The 21,324-nt window shown below is 46.4% G+C and overlaps 1 protein-coding gene across 1 annotated transcript; it reads right to left on the bottom strand.

Moving 5' to 3' along the window:
- Window positions 1-16,971: 16,971 nt before the first annotated feature.
- LOC125543097 (protein gamma response 1) lies at window positions 16,972-19,800 on the bottom strand. Its single transcript, XM_048706342.1, has 2 exons — window positions 18,598-19,800; window positions 16,972-18,072 (listed from the first exon to the last, which is right to left on the bottom strand). The coding sequence occupies exons 1-2, from the start codon at window positions 19,667-19,669 to the stop codon at window positions 17,342-17,344; spliced, it is 1,803 nt and encodes a 600-aa protein (XP_048562299.1). The 5' UTR covers window positions 19,670-19,800; the 3' UTR covers window positions 16,972-17,341.
- Window positions 19,801-21,324: the final 1,524 nt, after the last annotated feature.

Here is a 21,324-nt window from a genome sequence, read left to right on the forward strand (position 1 = left end):
AGATGGCAGCCAACCGAAGAGGCAACGGAAGGACCGGCGCCCGACCGTGCTCCGCACCCTCAAGGAGGAAGTTACTGAAGTGGACTCCAACGGGAATCCAACGGCGCCCGAACGAATAGTCAAGGGGTACTCGCTTCAGCTTGGGTGCATTCTCCGGAGCACCGTCTCGATCAACACCGAGAACCTCAGGCATCCTGACCGAGGGAATTTGCGCAACCTCCTCTTCACGAAGCTGCACGAACGATACAAGTTCCCCGCTGAATTTGAAAACACAAGCCTCAAAGGGAATAAAGTGAACGATCCTGCCCTCACGAAGATGAGCACGGCCCTGTCTACTTGGAAAAGCAATGTGAAGAGAATGATCGAGAAAGGTGAGAGTTATGAGAAGATCAAGGAGAAAAATCCTTCGATCACCGAAGATGACTACAACGACTTCAAGATCAATTGCTCGAGCACCGCAAGCTCTGAATCAAGTAAGTGGGGGAAAGAAATGCGGGAGCTGAACTTAGGGGAACACACACTCGGTCTCGGCGGTTACAGAGTGGCGGAGCCTATATGGGACAAGGAGGAGGCGGACCGTGCCGAGCAAGGCCTACCGCCCCTCTTCGATAAATACGGTGACAAGCAGACCAGGAACTTTGTCAGGGCCCGGTACAAGAAGGACCCGAAAACAAAGGAGCTTACCACGGATCCGAAGACCAGGGCGCTTGAGCTTGTTCTGGTAAGGAATACACCCCCGCATAATTAGCTCCATATGGTTGCATTCTAATTAATGAAGCCAAATTTCTAAATGGTTCACATTCCTTCCGCAGGCGACTGAAAGCAGTAGCGCGGGGTCGACTAAGAGCAACCCTTGGGACACCACTCTAAATAGGGTGTTGAATGTAATGAAGAACAAGGATAAGCTCAGTAAGCCGACGTCAGCTGGTCGTGTGGCCGGCAAAGGCTTGTCGACAAAATGGTCGTCATACTATAACACTGGTGGGCGAAAGGAGAAAAAGACCAGCTCGGAAAGCCAGGCGCGCGAGGTTCAAGAACTCAGGGCACAGGTGCGCGGATTCCGGAGATTGTCCAAGAGCAAGTGCAACAACAACTCGGAGCGACGATCACCGCCATTGTGCCTACCTTGATCCAGGGGATTAGTGCGTGGATTGCGGGCGGCCAACAGGGGCCGCCCCCGATTCCTAGCTTCACGGCCAGCAACTCGCAGAACGCGATGGCGGGGCCATTGGTGTCTCCGGCGGAAGCGGCATTGGTGTCTCCGACGCCGGCACGGGAGCTTAATGCACCCGGGTGTACGTCGGCCGGCACCTCTGCAGCAAGCGGCCCCTCCGTCAACTGCACGCCCGCCGTTGGCGGTGCCTCGACATTAGCCGAGCTCGACGCCATCATCACGGTAACTAATTAAGCCTCTTTCGGCCGAGGACTTCATCCCCTTGCCTTTGACTGGGCATCCCTGACGCCCTACATGTTTTTGCAGGGCGCCGCCGACGTTCCGTGCACTCTCCTGCACTTCATGAACAACGAGTTGGTCGATGTCGCCAAGGGCAAAATCGTTCAACCGGGCAACCCCTTGTTCCACGGTACCCAGATGCCACCCAACTTGTTTAGGGTTCAACTGGTTCGGGTGCTGCCAGGCTGCGACGAGTTGTTACCTCCGATTCGACCCGTCGGGGCCGACGATGATGAGGTGATGACCCTCAGTGCCTGCCTGAGCTGGCCCCTGCTTTGGCCGAAGAGCCAGATTCATTTGTGGGCGGGGGACACCACCCCAAAGACAACACCGCCAGTCGTGCCGGCGCCAAGTCGGCCCCATGGCAAGACCGCCGCAACGGTGCCGGACATCCCTATGCCACTAGATCCAAACATGCATATGGCACAGGATCAGAACGACGACGACGACGACAATACATTTGCCAACGTCGATCAGTACTTTGCCGATCATGGGTACAGTGGTGACTTCATGGGGCCTCCTTCTCAAGAACCCAACCCAACAAAAGACGTGCGCGATCTAGCTGGTACCGCAGAGAAGCCAAGTTGCAACAGGCGTCGTCTGCAGTTCAGCTCTCAGGAGACGCCTCCAGCTGCCGACTTCACCGAGCCTCAGATAGGCGAGGTGCGAAATATGATCAGCCCCAACACACTCAAGAAGGCGGTCTGTGAGCAGAACTCGTTCCCATTATAGGAGAAGAAGAAGGCACGCAAAAGAAAGACTAACAAGGGTGCGGGCCAGCCGGCACCGAGTACGATCCGTGCTCAGGACGGGCCACCTTCACCTGAGGATATCTCGAGGAGGGTGCATGTGGCGGGTACGCCGATGCTACCGAGAAATATGCTCGATGCTGCAACCGGTGCTATGCGGAGTCTGCATGACAGTGTTCTTTCTTTGGAGAAGCGGCGTCTCAGAGAGAAGGATGTGGCATACCCGGTTTTCGCGGCCAAGGTGCCAGAGGGCAAGGGCTTTGTGGATAACTCCATCGGGGGTACGATCGTCCTGCGGTTTGATGACATCCACGCTATGTTGAACCTTCATCCGCTGCACTACACCTTCGTTCGGCTATTTTCGCTGAGTATGGAGATGCGGATCATTCGCGACAAGACCCCGGACATCGTGATAGTCGACCCCTTCTACATGCGTGCCAAGATCTTGGGCAGCGCTGGGGACCGGCAAGTCGCGAGTTCTTACCTCAAAGGCGTCATTCTGGCAAACCAAGATAAGGATAACTTCCTCGTGCCTTACTTTCCCGAGTAAGTCCTCCCCTCAACCGCCCCGTAACATATGAATTCTTAGATTTCGATCGTTTGTCTTTTAACATTCCGTGTTTTCTGCAGTGACACACGTTGCACGCTCATCCTCCTAAGCCCCAAATATTCCATGGCCATGTATTTCGACCCGGACCGTCAGTTGAACGTAGACTACACAAATGTCAAGAAGGTTCTTGATGATGTTCTCCCCGGCTACGTCAAATCTGGAGGCACCTTCACCAGGCCTATTCGTAAGTACGGCAAGCACGTGTTCTCCCACAATACGACGTTCTGCTGTGTCAAGCAGCCGCCTGGCGGTCAGAAGGGTGCCTACTACGCCATCCATCACATGCGGGCGATCGTACGGGACCATCATCAACTTCTGCTACCGAGTAGACTCAAAGATTGGGGCGCGAGCGTGTCGGCAATCCAGGACGCGGACATCAGACAAGAATTCTTTCGCATCCAGTCGGAGTTTGCGGAAATCATCCATCAAGATGTCCTTTGTACCGCGTGGCAGTTCTACCTCAGAAATCAACCGTCCAACAGTGACATCGACACAATCCTACAAATGCAGGCTGACAACGCCCGTTCTTTCATGACTCCCACGATAGACGGCGGCTTCATCCACGCTCCGGTCCCTTGAGTCTCATGTTGTAATTAAACTTTAATGAACTTGTAGTATGTCTCTTTGGTTTCGAGAGTCGTTCAACTTAAGATGTAATCGATGCTATTAATGTCTTGCTTTTCTCTTCCGATCGTTTTGTTGCATACTTATATATTGCTTATGTATTGTCTATGAATTGGTACTAACATTTCGTTTGGCTACTGCATAGCGATGCCGTGGTATGTCGTGTACAAGGGTAAGGTTCCCGGAGTCTACGACGACTGGGAGGAGTGTCGGAGACAGGTTCACCGATTCAGCGGTAACAGTTACAAAGGGTACGCCACTAGGGCCGAGGCCAAATCTAGATACGCCCGCTATCTAGCGGGAGAGGGGAGGGAGCGTTGGAGGAACTAGATGAAGACGAGTTTCATCGTGATGATGCTCATCGTGATGACCGCAGATCTCTTCTATGTGATGGTACTTTAGATGATCGATATCGACTTGTAATGTGAAGACAAACTCGCGGTCTCGAGACTTGTAATATAATGTTCTATCTTTGTTCGGTCTTTTCAATTCGGAGACTAATATGATGACTTGTATTCGGAGACTAAAATGATGAATTGTATTCAGAGACTAATCTTCTGTTGTATTTGATGAATCTGTTGTTGATGTGTGCTGTCTATATTTTGTCCAATTATACATTTTGTAACCTGTGCAAAAAACAGAAAATTAAAAAAAAACCTAATATTCATACTAATGGCACATCACATCATAGTGCGCCATTAGTATGCCAAAGGATACTAATGGCGCATCATTAAAGAGTGCGCCATTAGTATGCCGAAGTTACTAACGGCGCATCTTGCTGTCGTGCGCCATTAGTATACCAAAGCACCTGGGTATACATGGCCCCCTAGGAGGCATACTAATGGCGCACTGTTGTATATACTAATGGCGCATCTGGGGTGCGCCATTAGTATACCAGATACTAATGGCGCACCTGTGGTGCGCCATTAGTAAAATATACTAATGGCGTGCTACTAATGGCACACCATTAATGCGCCATTAATGCCCAAATTAGGTGCGCCATTAGTAGGCCTTTTCCTAGTAGTGGTATTTTAGAACACTATAGAAAATTTTGTTGGGGAACGTAGTAATTTCAAAAAAATCCTACGCACACGCAAGATCATGGTGATGCATAGCAACGAGAGGGGAGAGTGTGATCTACGTACCCTTGTAGACCGACAGCGGAAGCATTAGCACAACGCGGTTGATGTAGTCGTACGTCTTCACGGCCCGACCGATCAAGCACCGAAACTACGGCACCTCCAAGTTCTAGCACACGTTCAGCTCGATGATGATCCCCGGACTCCGATCCAGCAAAGTGTCGGGGAAGAGTTCCGTCAGCACGACGGCGTGGTGACGATCTTGATGTACTACCGTCGCAGGGCTTCGCCTAAGCACCGCTACAATATTATCGAGGATTATGGTGGAAGGGGGCACCGCACACGGCTAAGAATATGATCACGTGGATCAACTTGTGTGTCTAGGGGTGCCCCCTGTCCCCGTATGTAAAGGAGCAGGGGAAGGTGCGGTCGGCCAGGAGGAGGGCGCGCCAGGAAGAGTCCTACTCCCACCGGGAGTAGGATTCCCCCCTTTCCTAGTTGGAATAGGATTCGGGAGGGGGAAAGAGGAGAGAGAGAAGGAAGGGGGGCGCCGCCCCCCTCTCCTTGTCCTATTCGGACTAGGGGGCAGGGGCGCGCGGCCCAGCCCTGGCCACCTCTCCTCTCTTCCACTAAAGCCCACTAAGGCCCATATACCTCCCGGGGGGTTCCGGTAACCTCCCGGTACTCCGGTAAAATCCCGATTTCACCCGGAACACTTCCGATATCCAAATATAGGCTTCCAATATATCAATCTTTATGTCTCGACCATTTCGAGACTCCTCGTCATGTCCGTGATCACATCCGGGACTCCGAACAAACTTCGGTACATCAAAATGCATAAACTCATAATATAACTGTCATCAAAACCTTAAGTGTGCGGACCCTACGGGTTCGAGAACAATGTAGACATGACCGAGACATGTCTCCGGTCAATAACCAATAGCGGAACCTGGATGCTCATATTGGCTCCCACATATTCTATGAAGATCTTTATCGGTCAGACCGCATAACAACATACGTTGTTCCCTTTGTCATCGGTATGTTACTTGCCCGAGATTTGATCGTCGGTATCTCAATACCTAGTTCAATCTCATTACCGGCAAGTCTCTTTACTCGTTTCGTAATACATCATCTCGCAAATAAATCATTAGTTGAAATGCTTGCAAGGCTTATGTGATGTGCATTACCGAGAGGGCCCAGAGATACCTCTCCGACAATCGGAGTGACAAATCCTAATCTCGAAATACGCCAACCCAACATGTACCTTTGGAGACACCTGTAGAGCTCCTTTATAATCACCCAGTTATGTTGTGACGTTTGGTAGCACACAAAGTGTTCCTCCGGCAAACGGGAGTTGCATAATCTCATAGTCATAGGAACATGTATAAGTCATGAAGAAAGCAATAGCAACATATTAAACGATCGGGTGCTAAGCTAATGGAATGGGTCATGTCAATCACATCATTCTCCTAATGATGTGATCCCATTAATCAAATGACAACATATGTCTATGGTTAGGAAACATAACCATCTTCGATTAACGAGCTAGTCAAGTAGAGGCATACTAGTGACACTCTGTTTGTCTATGTATTCACACATGTATTATGTTTCCGGTTAATACAATTCTAGCATGAATAATAAACATTTATCATGAAATAAGGAAATAAATAATAACTTTATTATTGCCTCTAGGGCATATTTCCTTCAAAATTTCTCGCAGGGTGGCAACCTAGATTACTACCTAAGGGCGATAGATTTACCCTCCTCTATTTTGTTATTGACGCATTAGATGCTTATTTTATGTCAGTCTTTCTTATTCCCAGATAAAAAATACTTAAAATTCTCGATGCCTTTAGACGTGCCTTCTTCTAGGCTGCCGAGGAGGCTTGTCCAGATTCTCAATACCTAAATGCGTGGAACAATGTTTGCAAACCCAAAAAATGCAGCGGTCTAGGGCTGAAAAACCTGCATCAGCAAAACAAATGCCTCCTTATGAAATTTGTTATCAAATCTCTACTTCCTACCTCTACCCCCATGGCTTCATTGGATTAGTCTACAACACCCCTGACGCCTTTGTGGCACCAAAAAATAATAAAACCTTTCTTTGCAAAATCATCAACAACCACATTGCTGACCAACAAAATATATCATTTATCATGACTAACAATGGCTCTGATCCTTATTTCTGGTATGACACTTGGCTGCTCCCTAAACCCATAGCAATTGCTTTCCCCTCCCTTTTTTCTCACTCTGTTGTGCCATGATCAGGGTGGCAAATATCTGGCGCCTCGGTTTAGAATCTAACATGTGAAATCGCCTAACCTGTGCAGCTACAAGAGAACATAGTCTGCTTTTGTTTGTGTTATAGGATTTCATGCCCTCCCCGGATCCGAATGCTCGTCTTCTCATTGGTGGCAAGGCAGTCTCCACAAGGGCCGCATACGACATCACCATGAAGCAATCGGAGGAGGATCCCACGGCCAAAGCATGTGTTCCGACCAAAGTCAAGATCTTCGCTCGGCTGATCTTCCCTTAGCACCTCAACTCCCATACCAACCTCGCCTTCAAAACATCGTCAACAATGTCGACCGTTCATGTTGCTTGGACGACATCGAGGACGCCGACCACATCTTCATCTCATGCCCCTACTCTGGTAGGATTTGTCAAGGGGTCGGCACCACCCCGACCTCCTCCATCCATGAGCTGCGGGACTACTGCCTCTCGCATAGTCGCATTGCTTGGATCACACCCTATGGCCCTTTGCTCTGTTGGTGGTTCTTAAGGAAATTTGGGATGCGCAAATCTCTATGTCTCCCACCTGGACTAGATCCCGGATGGAATTGAAGCGTCTCTTGATGTGCTTGGTTCTCTTGTGAAATCTGGATTCCTTTGCCAAGGCAATTGCACCAGTATTGTCACAAAAGATTTTCATTGGACCCGATGCACTAGGTATGACACCTAGATCGGATATGAACTCCTTCATCCAGACTCCTTCGTTTGCTGCTTCCGAAGCAGCTATGTACTCCGCTTCACATGTAGATCCCGCCACAACGCTTTGTTTAGAACTGCACCAACTGACAGCTCCACCGTTTAATGTAAACACGTATCCGGTTTGCGATTTAGAATCGTCTGGATCAGTGTCAAAGCTTGCATCAACGTAACCATTTACGATGAGCTCTTTGTCACCTCCATATATGAGAAACATATCCTTAGTCCTTTTCAGGTATTTCAGGATGTTCTTGACCGCTGTCCAGTGATCCACTCCTGGATTACTTTGGTACCTCCCTGCTAGACTTATAGAAAGACATACATCAGGTCTGGTACACAGCATTGCATACATGATAGAGCCTATGGCTGAAGCATAGGGAACATCTTTCATTTTCTCTCTATCTTCTGCATTGGTCGGGGATTGAGTCTTACTCAATTTCACACCTTGTAACACAGGCAAGAATCCTTTCTTTGCTTGATCCATTTTGAACTTCTTCAAAACTTTGTCAAGGTATGTGCTTTGTGAAAGTCCAATTAAGCGTCTTGATCTATCTCTATAGATCTTAATGCCCAATATGTAAGCAGCTTCACCGAGGTCTTTCATTGAAAAACTCTTATTCAAGTATCCTTTTATGCTATCCAGAAATTCTATATCATTTCCGATTAGCAATATGTCATCTACATATAATATCAGAAATGCTACAGAGCTCCCACTCACTTTCTTGTAAATACAGGCTTCTCCAAAAGTCTGTGCAAAACCAAATGCTTTGATCACACTATCAAAGCATTTATTCCAACTCCGAGAGGCTTGCACCAGTCCATAAATGGATCACTGGAGCTTGCACACTTTATTAGCTCCCTTTGGATCGACAAAACCTTCCGGCTGCATCATATACAACTCTTCTTGCAGAAATCCATTCAGGAATGCAGTTTTGACATCCATTTGCCAAATTTCATAATCATAAAATGCGGAAATTGCTAACATGATTCGGACAGACTTAAGCATCGCTACGGGTGAGAAGGTCTCATCGTAGTCAATCCCTTGAACTTGCCGAAAACCTTTTGCGACAAGTCAAGCTTTGTAGACAGTAATATTACCGTCAGCGTCAATCTTCTTCTGGAAGATCCATTTATTCTCAATTGCTTGCCGATCATTGGGCAAGTCAACCAAAGTCCATACTTTGTTCTCATACATGGATCCCATCTCAGATTTCATGGCTTCAAGCCATTTTGCGGAATCTGGGCTCACCATCGCTTCTTCATAGTTCATAGGTTCATCATGATCTAGTAGCATGACTTCCAGAACAGGATTACCGTACCACTCTGGCACGGATCTTACTCTGGTTGATCTACGAGGTTCAGTAGTATCTTGTTCTGAAGTTTCATGATCATTATCATTAGCTTCCTCACTAATTGGTGTAGGTGTCACAGAAACTGGTTTCTGTGATGTACTACTTTCCAATAAGGGAGCGGGTACAGTTACCTTGTCAAGTTCTACTTTCCTCCCACTCACTTCTTTCGAGAGAAACTCCTTCTCTAGAAAGTTTCCGAATTTAGCAACAAAAGTCTTGCCTTCGGATCTGTGATAGAAGGTGTATCCAATAGTTTCCTTTGGATATCCTATGAAGACACATTTCTCCGATTTGGGTTCGAGCTTATCAGGTTGAAGTTTTTTCACATAAGCATCGCGGCCCCAAACTTTCAGAAACGACAACTTTGGTTTCTTGCCAAACCACAGTTCATATGGCATCGTCTCAACGGATTTTGATGGTGCCCTATTTAACGTGAATGCGGCTGTCTCTAGAGCATATCCCAAAATGATAGCGGTAAATCAGTAAGAGACATCATAGATCGCACCATATCTAGTAAAGTACGATTATGACGTTCGGACACACCATTACGCTGTGGTGTTCCGGGTGTCGTGAGTTGCGAAACTATTCCACATTGTTTTAAATGTACACCAAACTCGTAACTCAAATATTCTCCTCCACGATCAGATCGTAGGAATTTTATTTTCTTGTTACGATGATTTTCAACTTCACTCTGAAATTCTTTGAACTTTTCAAATGTTTCAGACTTATGTTTCATTAAGTAGATATACCCATATCTGCTTAAGTCATCTGTGAAGGTGAGAAAATAATGATATCCGCCACGAGCCTCAACATTCATCGGACCACATACATCTGTATGTATGATTTCTAATAAATCTGTTGCTCTCTCCATAATACCAGAGAACGGTGTTTTTGTCATCTTACCCATAAGGCACGGTTCGCAAGTACCAAGTGATTCATAATCAAGTGGTTGCAAAAGCCCATCAGTATGGAGTTTCTTCATGCGCTTTATACCGATACGACCCAAACGGCAGTGCCACAAATAAGTTGCACTATCATTATCAACTCTGCATCTTTTGGTTTCAACACTATGAATATGTGTGTCACTACTATCGAGATTTAATAAGAATAGACCACTCTTTAAGGGTGCATGACCATAAAAGATATTACTCATGTAAATAGAACAACCATTATTCTCTGATTTAAATGAATAACCGTCTCGCATCAAACAAGATCCAGATATAATGTTCATGCTTAACGCTGGCACCAAATACAATTATTTAGGTCTAATACTAATCCCGAAGGTAGATGTAGAGGTAGCGTGCCGACCGCGATCACATCGACTTTGGAACCATTTCCCACGCGTATCGTCACCTCATCCTTAGCCAATCTTCGATTAATCCGTAGTCCCTGTTTCGAGTTGCAAATATTAGCAACAGAACCAGTATCAAATACCCAGGTGCTACTGCGAGCATTAGTAAGGTACACATCAATAACATGTATATCACATATACCTTTGTTCACCTTGCCATCCTTCTTATCCGCCAAATACTTGGGGCAGTTCCGCTTCCAGTGACCAGTCTGCTTGCAGTAGAAGCACTCAGTTTCAGGCTTAGGTCCAGGTTTGGGTTTCTTCTCTTGAGTAGCAACTTGCTTGCTGTTCTTTTTGAAGTTCCCCTTCTTCTTCCCTTTGCCCTTTTTCTTGAAACTAGTGGTCTTGTTGACCATCAACACTTGATGCTCCTTCTTGATTTCTACCTCCGCAGCTTTCAGCATTGCGAAGAGCTCGGGAATAGTCTTATTCATCCCTTGCATATTATAGTTCATCACGAAGCTCTTGTACCTTGGTGGCAGTGATTGGAGAATTCTGTCAATGACGCAATCATCTGGAAGATTAACTCCCAATTGAATCAAGTGATTATTATACCCAGACATTTTGAGTATATGCTCACTGACAGAACTGTTCTCCTCCATCTTGCAGCTATAGAACTTATTGGAGACTTCATATCTCTCAATCCGGGCATTTGCTTGAAATATTAACTTCAACTCCTGGAACATCTCATATGCTCCATGACGTTCAAAACGTCGTTGAAGTCCCGATTCTAAGCCGTAAAGCATGGCACACTGAACTATCGAGTAGTCATCAGCTTTGCTCTGCCAGATGTTCATAACATTTGGTGTTGCTCCAGCAGCAGGCCTGGCACCCAGCGGTGCTTCCAGGACGTAATTCTTCTGTGCAGCAATGAGGATAATCCTCAAGTTACGAACCCAGTCCATGTAATTGCTACCATCATCTTTCAACTTTGCTTTCTCAAGGAACGCATTAAAATTCAACGGAACAACAGCACGGGCCATCTATCTACAATCAAACATAAACAAGCAAGATACTATCAGGTACTAAGTTTCATGATAAATTTAGGTTCAATTAATCATATTACTTAAAGAACTCTCACTTAGATAGAACATCCCTCTAATCCTCTAAGTGATTACATGATCCAAATCAACTAAACCATGTCCGATCATCACGTGAGATGGAGTAGTTTCATTGGTGAACATCACTATGTTGATCATATCTACTATATGATTCACGCTTGACCTTTCGGTCTCCGTGTTCCGAGGCCATATCTGTATATGCTTGGCTTGTCAAGTATAACCTGAGTATTCCGCGTGTGCAACTGTTTTGCACCCGTTGTATTTGAACGTAGAGCCTATCACACCCGATCATCACGTGGTGTCTCAGCACGAAGAACTTTTGCAACGGTGCATACTCGGGGAGAACACTTCTTGATAATTAGTGAGAGATCATCTTATAATGCTACCGTCAATCAAAGCAAGATAAGATGCATAAAAGATAAACATCACATGCAATCAATATAAGTGATATGATATGGCCATCATCATCTTGTGCTTGTGATCTCCATCTTCGAAGCACCGTCGTGATCACCATCGTCACCGGCGCGACACCTTGATCTCCATCGTAGCACCGTTGTCGTCTCGCCAATCTTATGCTTCCACGACTATCGCTACCGCTTAGTGATAAAGTAAAGCATTACAGCGCGATTGCATTGCATACAATAAAGCGACAACCATATGGCTCCTGCCAGTTGCCGATAACTCGGTTACAAAACATGATCATCTCATACAATAAAATTTAGCATCATGTCTTGACCATATCACATCACAACATGCCCTGCAAAAATAAGTTAGACGTCATCTACTTTGTTGTTGCAAGTTTTACGTGGCTGCTACGGGCTTAAGCAAGAACCAATCTTACCTACGCATCAAAACCACAACGATAGTTTGTCAAGCTGGTGTTGTTTTAACCTTCGCAAGGACCGGGCGTAGCCACACTCGGTTCAACTAAAGTTGGAGAAACTGTCACCCGCTAGCCACCTTTGTGCAAAGCACGTCGGGAGAACCGGTCTCGCGTAAGCGTACGCGTAATGTCGGTCCGGGCTGCTTCGTCCAACAATACCGCCGAACCAAAGTATGACATGCTGGTAAGCAGTATGACTTATATCGCCCACAACTCACTTGTGTTCTACTCGTGCATATAACATCAACACATAAAACCTAGGCTCGGATACCACTGTTGGGGAACGTAGTAATTTCAAAAAATTTCCTACGCACACGCAAGATCATGGTGATGCATAGCAACGAGAGGGGAGAGTGTGATCTACGTACCCTTTTAGACCGACAGCGGAAGCGTTAGCACAACGCGGTTGATGTAGTCGTACGTCTTCACGGCCCGACCGATCAAGCACCGAAACTACGGCACCTCCGAGTTCTAGCACACGTTCAGCTCGATGACGATCCCCGGACTCCGATCCAGCAAAGTGTCGGGAAAGAGTTCCGTCAGCACGACGGCGTGGTGACGATCTTGATGTACTACCGTTGCAGGGCTTCGCCTAAGCACCGCTACAATATTATCGAGGATTATGGTGGAAGGGGGCACCGCGCGCGGCTAAGAATATGATCACGTGGATCAACTTGTGTGTCTAGGGGTGCCCCCTGTCCCCGTATATAAAGGAGCAGGGGAAGGTGCGGCCGGCCAGGAGGAGGGCGCGCCAGGAGGAGTCCTACTCCCACCGGGAGTAGGATTCCCCCCCCCCTTCCTAGTTGGAATAGGATTCGGGAGGGGGAAAGAGGAGAGAGAGAAGGAAGGGGGGGCACCGCCCCCCTCTCCTTGTCCTATTCGGACTAGGGGGGAGGGGCGCGCGGCCCAGCCCTGGCCACCTCTCCTCTCTTCCACTAAAGCCCACTAAGGCCCATATACCTCCCGGGGGGTTCCGGTAACCTCCCGGTACTCCGGTAAAATCCCGATTTCACTCGGAACACTTCCGATATCCAAATATAGGCTTCCAATATATCAATCTTTATGTCTCAGCCATTTCAAGACTCCTCGTCATGTCTGTGATCACATCCGGGACTCCGAACAAACTTTGGTACATCAAAATGCATAAACTCATAATATAACTGTCATCAAAACCTTAAGCGCGCGGACCCTACGGGTTCGAGAACAATGTAGACATGACCGAGACACGTCTCTGGTCAATAACCAATAGCGGAACCTGGATGCTCATATTGGCTCCCACATATTCTACGAAGATCTTTATCGGTCAGACCGCATAACAACATACGTTGTTCCCTTTGTCGTCGGTATGTTACTTGCCCGAGATTCGATCGTCGGTATCTCAATACCTAGTTCAATCTCGTTACCGGCAAGTCTCTTTACTCATTTCGTAATACATCATCTTGCAACTAACTCATTAGTTGTAATGCTTGCAAGGCTTATGTGATGTGCATTACCGAGAGGGCCCAGAGATACCTCTCCGACAACCGGAGTGACAAATCCTAATCTCGAAATACGCCAACCCAACATGTACCTTTGGAGACACCTGTAGAGCTCCTTTATAATCACCCAGTTACGTTGTGACGTTTGGTAGCACACAAAGTGTTCCTCCGGCAAACGGGAGTTGCATAATCTCATAGTCATAGGAACATGTATAAGTCATGAAGAAAGCAATAGCAACATATTAAACGATCGGGTGCTAAGCTAATGGAATGGGTCATGTCAATCACATCATTCTCCTAATGATGTGATCCCATTAATCAAATGACAACATATGTCTATGGTTAGGAAACATAACCATCTTCGATTAACGAGCTAGTCAAGTAGAGGCATACTAGTGACGTTTGGTTTGTCTATGTATTCACACAAGTATTATGTTTCCGGATAATACAATTCTAGCATGAATAATAAACATTTATCATGATATAAGGAAATAAAATAATAACATTATTATTGCCTCTAGGGCATATTTCCTTCAAATTTCTCGCAGGGTGGCAACCTAGATTACTACCTAAGGGCGATAGATTTACCCTCCTCTATTTTGTTATTGACGCATTAGATGCTTATTTTATGTCAGTCTTTCTTATTCCCAGATAAAAAATACTTAAAATTCTCGATGCCTTTAGACGTGCCTTCTTCTAGGCTGCCGAGGAGGCTTGTCCAGATTCTCAATACCTAAATGCGTGGAACAATGTTTGCAAACCCAAAAAATGCAGCGGTCTAGGGCTGAAAAACCTGCATCAGCAAAACAAATGCCTCCTTATGAAATTTGTTATCAAATCTCTACTTCCTACCTCTACCCCCATGGCTTCATTGGATTAGTCTACAACACCCCTGACGCCTTTGTGGCACCAAAAAATAATAAAACCTTTCTTTGCAAAATCATCAACAACCACATTGCTGACCAACAAAATATATCATTTATCATGACTAACAATGGCTCTGATCCTTATTTCTGGTATGACACTTGGCTGCTCCCTAAACCCATAGCAATTGCTTTCCCCTCCCTTTTTTCTCACTCTGTTGTGCCATGATCAGGGTGGCAAATATCTGGCGCCTCGGTTTAGAATCTAACATGTGAAATCGCCTAACCTGTGCAGCTACAAGAGAACATAGTCTGCTTTTGTTTGTGTTATAGGATTTCATGCCCTCCCCGGATCCGAATGCTCGTCTTCTCATTGGTGGCAAGGCAGTCTCCACAAGGGCCGCATACGACATCACCATGAAGCAATCGGAGGAGGATCCCACGGCCAAAGCATGTGTTCCGACCAAAGTCAAGATCTTCGCTCGGCTGATCTTCCCTTAGCACCTCAACTCCCATACCAACCTCGCCTTCAAAACATCGTCAACAATGTCGACCGTTCATGTTGCTTGGACGACATCGAGGACGCCGACCACATCTTCATCTCATGCCCCTACTCTGGTAGGATTTGTCAAGGGGTCGGCACCACCCCGACCTCCTCCATCCATGAGCTGCGGGACTACTGCCTCTCGCATAGTCGCATTGCTTGGATCACACCCTATGGCCCTTTGCTCTGTTGGTGGTTCTTAAGGAAATTTGGGATGCACCAAAATGCTAAGGCCTTTCGCCGTGATGGCCTTCATAGCTCCGCCATGCTAAAGAAGATCATTGATGACCTAGACCTATGGTCACATCACATCTCCAAGCAATAATGCGACAAGGCATCTACGCCTCTCCTCTATTTATAGAAACATAGTTGAAGAAATTACATGAGTGTCATTGGCATTTTACTAGTGTTGCTTTTCCTCTAACCCTACTGGTATTATGGTAATTACATAGGAGAATATTCCTAGTCATCCAGCATATTCCTTTCAGGTTTTAGTAATTACAATACTACTCCCTCATATATCCGTATCTAGACAAATCTAAGACAAGAATTTTGGGACGGAGGGAGTACTCTTGAATCATCGGATGTACACTGTGATCTTAAGGCTGTGTGACTATCACTGTCTGATGAACAAGGGTCTCGTGGTTTTGTACCTCTGTCGATTGTCATCCTTCAAACAGGGCAGAACTACCAGTGTTCAGAACAAGTTCAGACGAGCTCTCAGGTATGTTGACTCTGGCATTTGCCATGCACTGCATCTTATCCATGACAGTTTGGTGCAATACAACACCACTAATAACAAAAGAAGAGATACAGGATTGAGAGCATACTAGCAATCAAGAATATAAAACTGTCCTGAGATAAAGATGTCCTGAACTGGAACTGAATCTCAGGATCAAACGAACAGACTGGAAATGGAAGAGCAAAATCGGAAGCGCATCGACCACAAAATGGTTGGCTCTTCATGGATTTGACACAAGATTGGCTGGAGGTAAACTGAAAACAAACGCTAATACTAGTCACATTGTAAAACCAGAACATGTTTCACATATTCGCCTACTCTGTAAAACTCCAAACACAAACTGTCTGATCCAGACTCCCAAGATGAGCACTATTATTTGATGAAGGTTCTCGTGATTTTGTGACTCTGTCGATTGCCATCCTTTAAACAGGGCAAAACAACCAGTGTTCAGAACAAGTTAAGACAAACGCTCTAAATTTGCAATGCTCTGCCTCCTATCGGTGCCAGTTTGGTGTATAGTTTGGAGATGAGAGTGGGAAAAGAAGGAACATCCTGGTACCTATGGTTTTCTTCTGCAAAGACACAAGTAAGAAACAACAACACCAATAGCAGAAGAAGAGATGCATCAAGAGCAGGCCATTTCTACTTAGCAGTTACCAGCAATCAAGACAACAAAATAGGAAAAAGCTGAGAAAATATCTAAGATGAGTGCGTGGATAAGAAAGAAATGTCGATGAAGCACACGGAAATTGAGGGACCAGAAGACTCTTTCATTACATGGTTACATGATATGCCACACGATGCAAGTATGCAACCACCCGAGTTAAAACTGTCCTGAATTGGAACTGAGTCGCAGGATCAATGGACAAGCTGGAAAGGGCAGAGCCAAATCTGAAGCAAATCCACCCCAAAATGGTCAATTCTTCAGTGGACTTTACACAAGATGGCTACAGATAAACTGAAAACAAGCATTGATAGTAGTAACATTGTAAAATCAAAATATGTTTCACAAATTCACCTACTCCATAAAACTCCAAACACAAACTCTCTGATCCAATAACATGTAAGTAGATCCTGAGTTTGCTACATGTTATAATGTAAGCAGCAGATAAATGCCAATCTGTTGTTATGTCATATATTGTAAATTGTAATGCATATACTGAAGTAACCGGAAACAGCGGAAGCAACAGGCCATGAATTTAAGTACAACTGTAAAAGGTTCAGTAGCTTCCTTCCATGTTATTTTGAATTGTTTCTCAGGGGCAACAAAGTTGATTCACCACTGAATATTACATACATCGTTAAGGGCAAGAAAGCTGCTTCTTTGAGTGTAAATAAGCAAACAAGCAACTGTTCAACTTTTCTGAATTTACATAGAACTGAACAAACTGACTTTATTATCTATCCTCCACAAACTGACACTGTAATGATCACCAACCTTAATGATGATGGGTATGCCCCCAACATGAATTTTCTGCGCCATTAACAGAATACAGGGGTAACCGAGGATCTATGCTGTGACAATACACTGTACACCAAAGAAGTTTGGCTCCTGCTTCATGTGCTACATCTCTGATTCAAATCCAATGTTCCAAAACCCTTCGGGTGTCAATGGAGGGGCATACCTGTATCTGTGTCTAGACACACCATCATGATGCTCGCACCTCATACTTGTAGCACCATCACCATTTACACGGCCATCAGGAAGCACAGCGTCATAGAACTTCTTGCACTGCTTGCATTCAACACCTTTCAGATTCGCCCGATCAGCTTTCTTTCTTACAGGTTCTGTATATTTGAAATCTTTATTCGGTGGATGGATTGAAATTGAGCTTCGCTGCTTCGGAACTGGTATGTTGTTGAGGCCCTGAGCGACAATATTGATGTCTTGAGTCTCATCATCTGAGTTATTGAAGTCCATATCTTGGGGAGGAGGGGCAGCAAGAGCTAGTGCTTCTTCTCTAGTTGTAGGGTTCCTGATCGTATTTTTTACAGCCTCCAGAGTATCAAGAAAATCATCATGTGGATCAACAACACCTGGTTCCTTACGCACACGAGTTTCCCTCCAGTGTAGACTTGGGCGGGTGAAACTAGATGATGCCTCTGTCTTTGAAGTGCTAGCACCACTCTTGTGCGGAGGGTTAGTTGCATGAGGTGGTAAACAAAGGCGCGAGTTACTTAACACGCTCCTGGCAGAGGTAGCATTTTGGGCCTTCGCACGTGAACTAGGAGAATTCTTTTGGTCTTCAGTCTTAGAAACTACCTGAATGCTCTCATTTTTCGTGTCCTGGAAATCTGAAAATCAAACAACTGAGATGTTAATAAAGATACAGAATCAGTAAACTCCTAAATATTTAAGACATATGCATGTCAGGTGATAGGATTGACAGAAAAGAGATACTAGAAAACTGACATTTATCAGGATATAATGCACCATTGATCATATTTGCACAAAAAGTACAGATCCTTGTATAAGATTCTTAAATTAGAGCGGCAATTTGGAAACAAAAGTGTGATACTGGATAAGAAAACTCAAATAGCTCTAGGAGTCTGGAAATCAAACAAGTGAGTTGTAAACATAGATATCCAATCAGTAACTCCTATACATATTTTAAGACACGTCAATGTTATGTGGTAGGATTGACAGAAAAGAGATACTGGCAAATTGACATTCATCAGAATATAATGCATCATTGATCATGTTTGCACAAAAGATATGGATCCTTATATTGTTCTTAAAGTCTAGCAGTAATACAGGAACAATACTGTGTTAGGAAAACTTAAGTAGCTCTAAGAATTTGAGAAGTTATGGGGCAGTACCTTTTAGCTTTCTCTTACTTGGAGGACTTCCAGAGGCCTTCCGGTTCACAGGGGACTTGGAGCCTTCATTCAGGTCAATCCTGGAGCCTTCATTCTGGTCAATCTTGGAGCCTTCATTCTGGTCAATCTTGGAGCCTTCCATCTCCGCAATCTTTCCAAGAAGATAGTTGTGCTCAGACTTGAGATGCTTGTATTGTGTCGTCGCGTGATTGAATTTATTCTGCTCAAGAAGAAGATCCTTATCCTTCAACTCCAGCTGCTGTCGCAGCCGCTGATGGGCCTCCCTCTCCCTTGAAATCTCAGCAGACTTCTCCCCAATCTCTCTTTCGAGCCGACGAATCACCTCGTCTTTCTCCATTTCCTCCTCCAATCTCCCCCTCTCCCTAGATATCTCAGCAGCCTTCTCCTCAATCTCCCTTTCGAGACGGCGGATCACCTCGTCTTTCTTCATTTCCTCCTCCAATCTCCCCCTCACCCTTGATATCTCAGAATCCTTCTCCCCAATCTCCCTTTGGAGCCGACGAATCACCTCGTCCTTCTTCATTTCCTCCTCCAATCTCCCCCTCACCCTTGACATCTCAGCATCCTTCTCCCCGATCTCCCTTTCGAGCCGCCAGATCACCTCATCTTTCTTCATTTCCTCCTCCAATCTCCCCAGAAGATGCTTCTTCTCGGCATCGTGCTCCGCAGCCAACCGGTCGGCGTTCACGAGCATCCCTCGCATCTCCTCGAGAGAGCTCTCCAGCTGCAGCAGCCTATCCTCCGCGCGCCGCTTCCCGCGGTTGAGCTCCTCCAGCTGGCTCAGCAGGCCGGCCTCCCTCTGCCGCCACTCATCCTCGGCCTCCCTCGTGGCGGTGGAATCGGCCAGCCGCGCGTGGAGGAGCTTGGACTTGGCCTGGAAGTGCGGGAAGATCTGGCTGCAGAAGATGAACTCCATCTGGGAGACCCGGTCCTTCACCTCCTGGATGGTGGCCACCAGGATGGTGCTCATTCCGGTGATGTACTTGAAATCGTCCGCCGCCGCGTCGGCGCCGCAGTCGGCGGCCGAGAAGCCCACCGCCTTGCCCTCCATTTCGGCGACCAGGGGCGGATCTAGATGGTGCGCCGGGTGGGCGCCCGAATTCGTGGAAGCTAGGAGTGCGGCGGAGGGCCAAGGCGACGGAGGGGGGCGCCGCCGTAAAGAGGGGCGGCGGGGGGGGGGGGGGGGGGGTGGGGGTGGGGGGGGGGGGGGGGGGGGGGGGGGGGGGAGGGGATGGATTTGGGGGATCTCGAAATTTTAGAGCGCGCTTTTTCAAAACTATTGTTTCCGGCGCTTTGCCTCGAATTTTGGAAAGTGACCGGAGATGTATTTTGGTTTATGGCACTTTTGGTGGGGTTTTTTTTTTAGCATCAGTACAGACACAAGCGCTCATATACACGCGCATACACTCACCCCTATGAACGCACACACGCACACCCTACTCCTATGAGCACCTCCGAGAGACTGAGTCGGCATATCATCTTGAGATTTACGAAGTTACCGTAGGCGTCTCGTCGTCGACGGGAACGTCTCCTCCCACGGAAAGCGCATCGCCGGAAATCCTGAAATAAATCCAGGAATAATGCGAGCACCAGGATTTGAACCCTGATGGGTTGGGGATACCACTGTCCACCTAACCAACTCAACCACAGATTGATTCGTGGTGGTCTTTTTTTCTGGTAGTACAGTATAAAGGTGGGCGTGGGCTATTTTGGAGAGGGCCAACGCAAATTATTGGAGAAATTTATTTTGATTGACACAATGTTTACCAAATTTAATAGAATTCATGATTTAGCTTGAGTTTATCGATGTGAAGCATACAATTACGCGTTTCTACAACTATGGTTTTGCACAATTTATTAGTTATGCAACTTCAATTTTTTTTATGTTGTACCACTTGATCGGCGTAGAAATAACTATTATGTTAAGCGACTAAAAGCGCCCGCGTAAGCTTGCTATTAAAAAGTCAACAAAAATGACTAAAAATTGTCATCTTGTATTTGTTTGCCAAAGCTCACACAACCAGATGGCCAGCGCACTGCAACCTACACTCTCATATAAGACGCCCCTTCACTACAGTCCATCTACAAAACTTGCGCGCCTACGCACCACATCAATGGTAAATATGCTCCGTCCAATACCAAAATCAAGTGACCAGGACCACACCACATGGAATCGATGCTCGCGAGAAGAAGGCGCCTTTGGTAGATGGTCCACAACGCTGGCCTCCGGCCCGACACCGAGAAACGCCTCCAGATGGTCCTGGAGGCTGCCAAGATAATAGGAATCGTGGACGCTAGCTTCGTCTTTTACTTCAACGATGTCGTCGTTAGCTTCCTCAAGAGGTTCAACATCCTTGTGAAGCTCGTGGACAACATCACCATACAGCTCAAGCCCGCACGTCTAGGTTCCACGTTGCTCGTCGGCCTCCATAGTGATAACCTCTTCCATACATTGGTGCCTTGCAACTATCCGCCACACACCAGAGAATGTCCACTCGAGGTCACTCTCGTCGCGTAGCGCCTTGCCCTGCAAGACAACATCAACTTAATCATCCATGTCTACGAGAAAGTCATCCACGAGGACCACTATGAGCCATAGGACGATGCTAGGACGTTGGCCTTCTTTGACTACAGGGCAATATGTTCGCATATGCATATTTAGTCCTACCTTTGTAAGCACCGCTGAATCAGATCATCATCGCTGTA

Source organism: Triticum urartu, chromosome 3 (assembly GCF_003073215.2).
Source record: "Triticum urartu cultivar G1812 chromosome 3, Tu2.1, whole genome shotgun sequence".
NCBI lineage: Eukaryota > Viridiplantae > Streptophyta > Magnoliopsida > Poales > Poaceae > Triticum > Triticum urartu.

Excerpts from the sequence above, each read along its gene's own strand:
- LOC125543097 (XM_048706342.1), bottom strand. The coding sequence starts at position 19,669 with ATGGAGGGCAAGGCGGTGGGCTTCTCGGCCGCCGACTGCGGCGCCGAC. Across the intron at positions 18,073-18,597 it reads AAGTAAGAGAAAGCTAAAAG|ATTTCCAGGACACGAAAAAT; the intron begins GTACTGCCCCAT and ends TTTGATTTTCAG.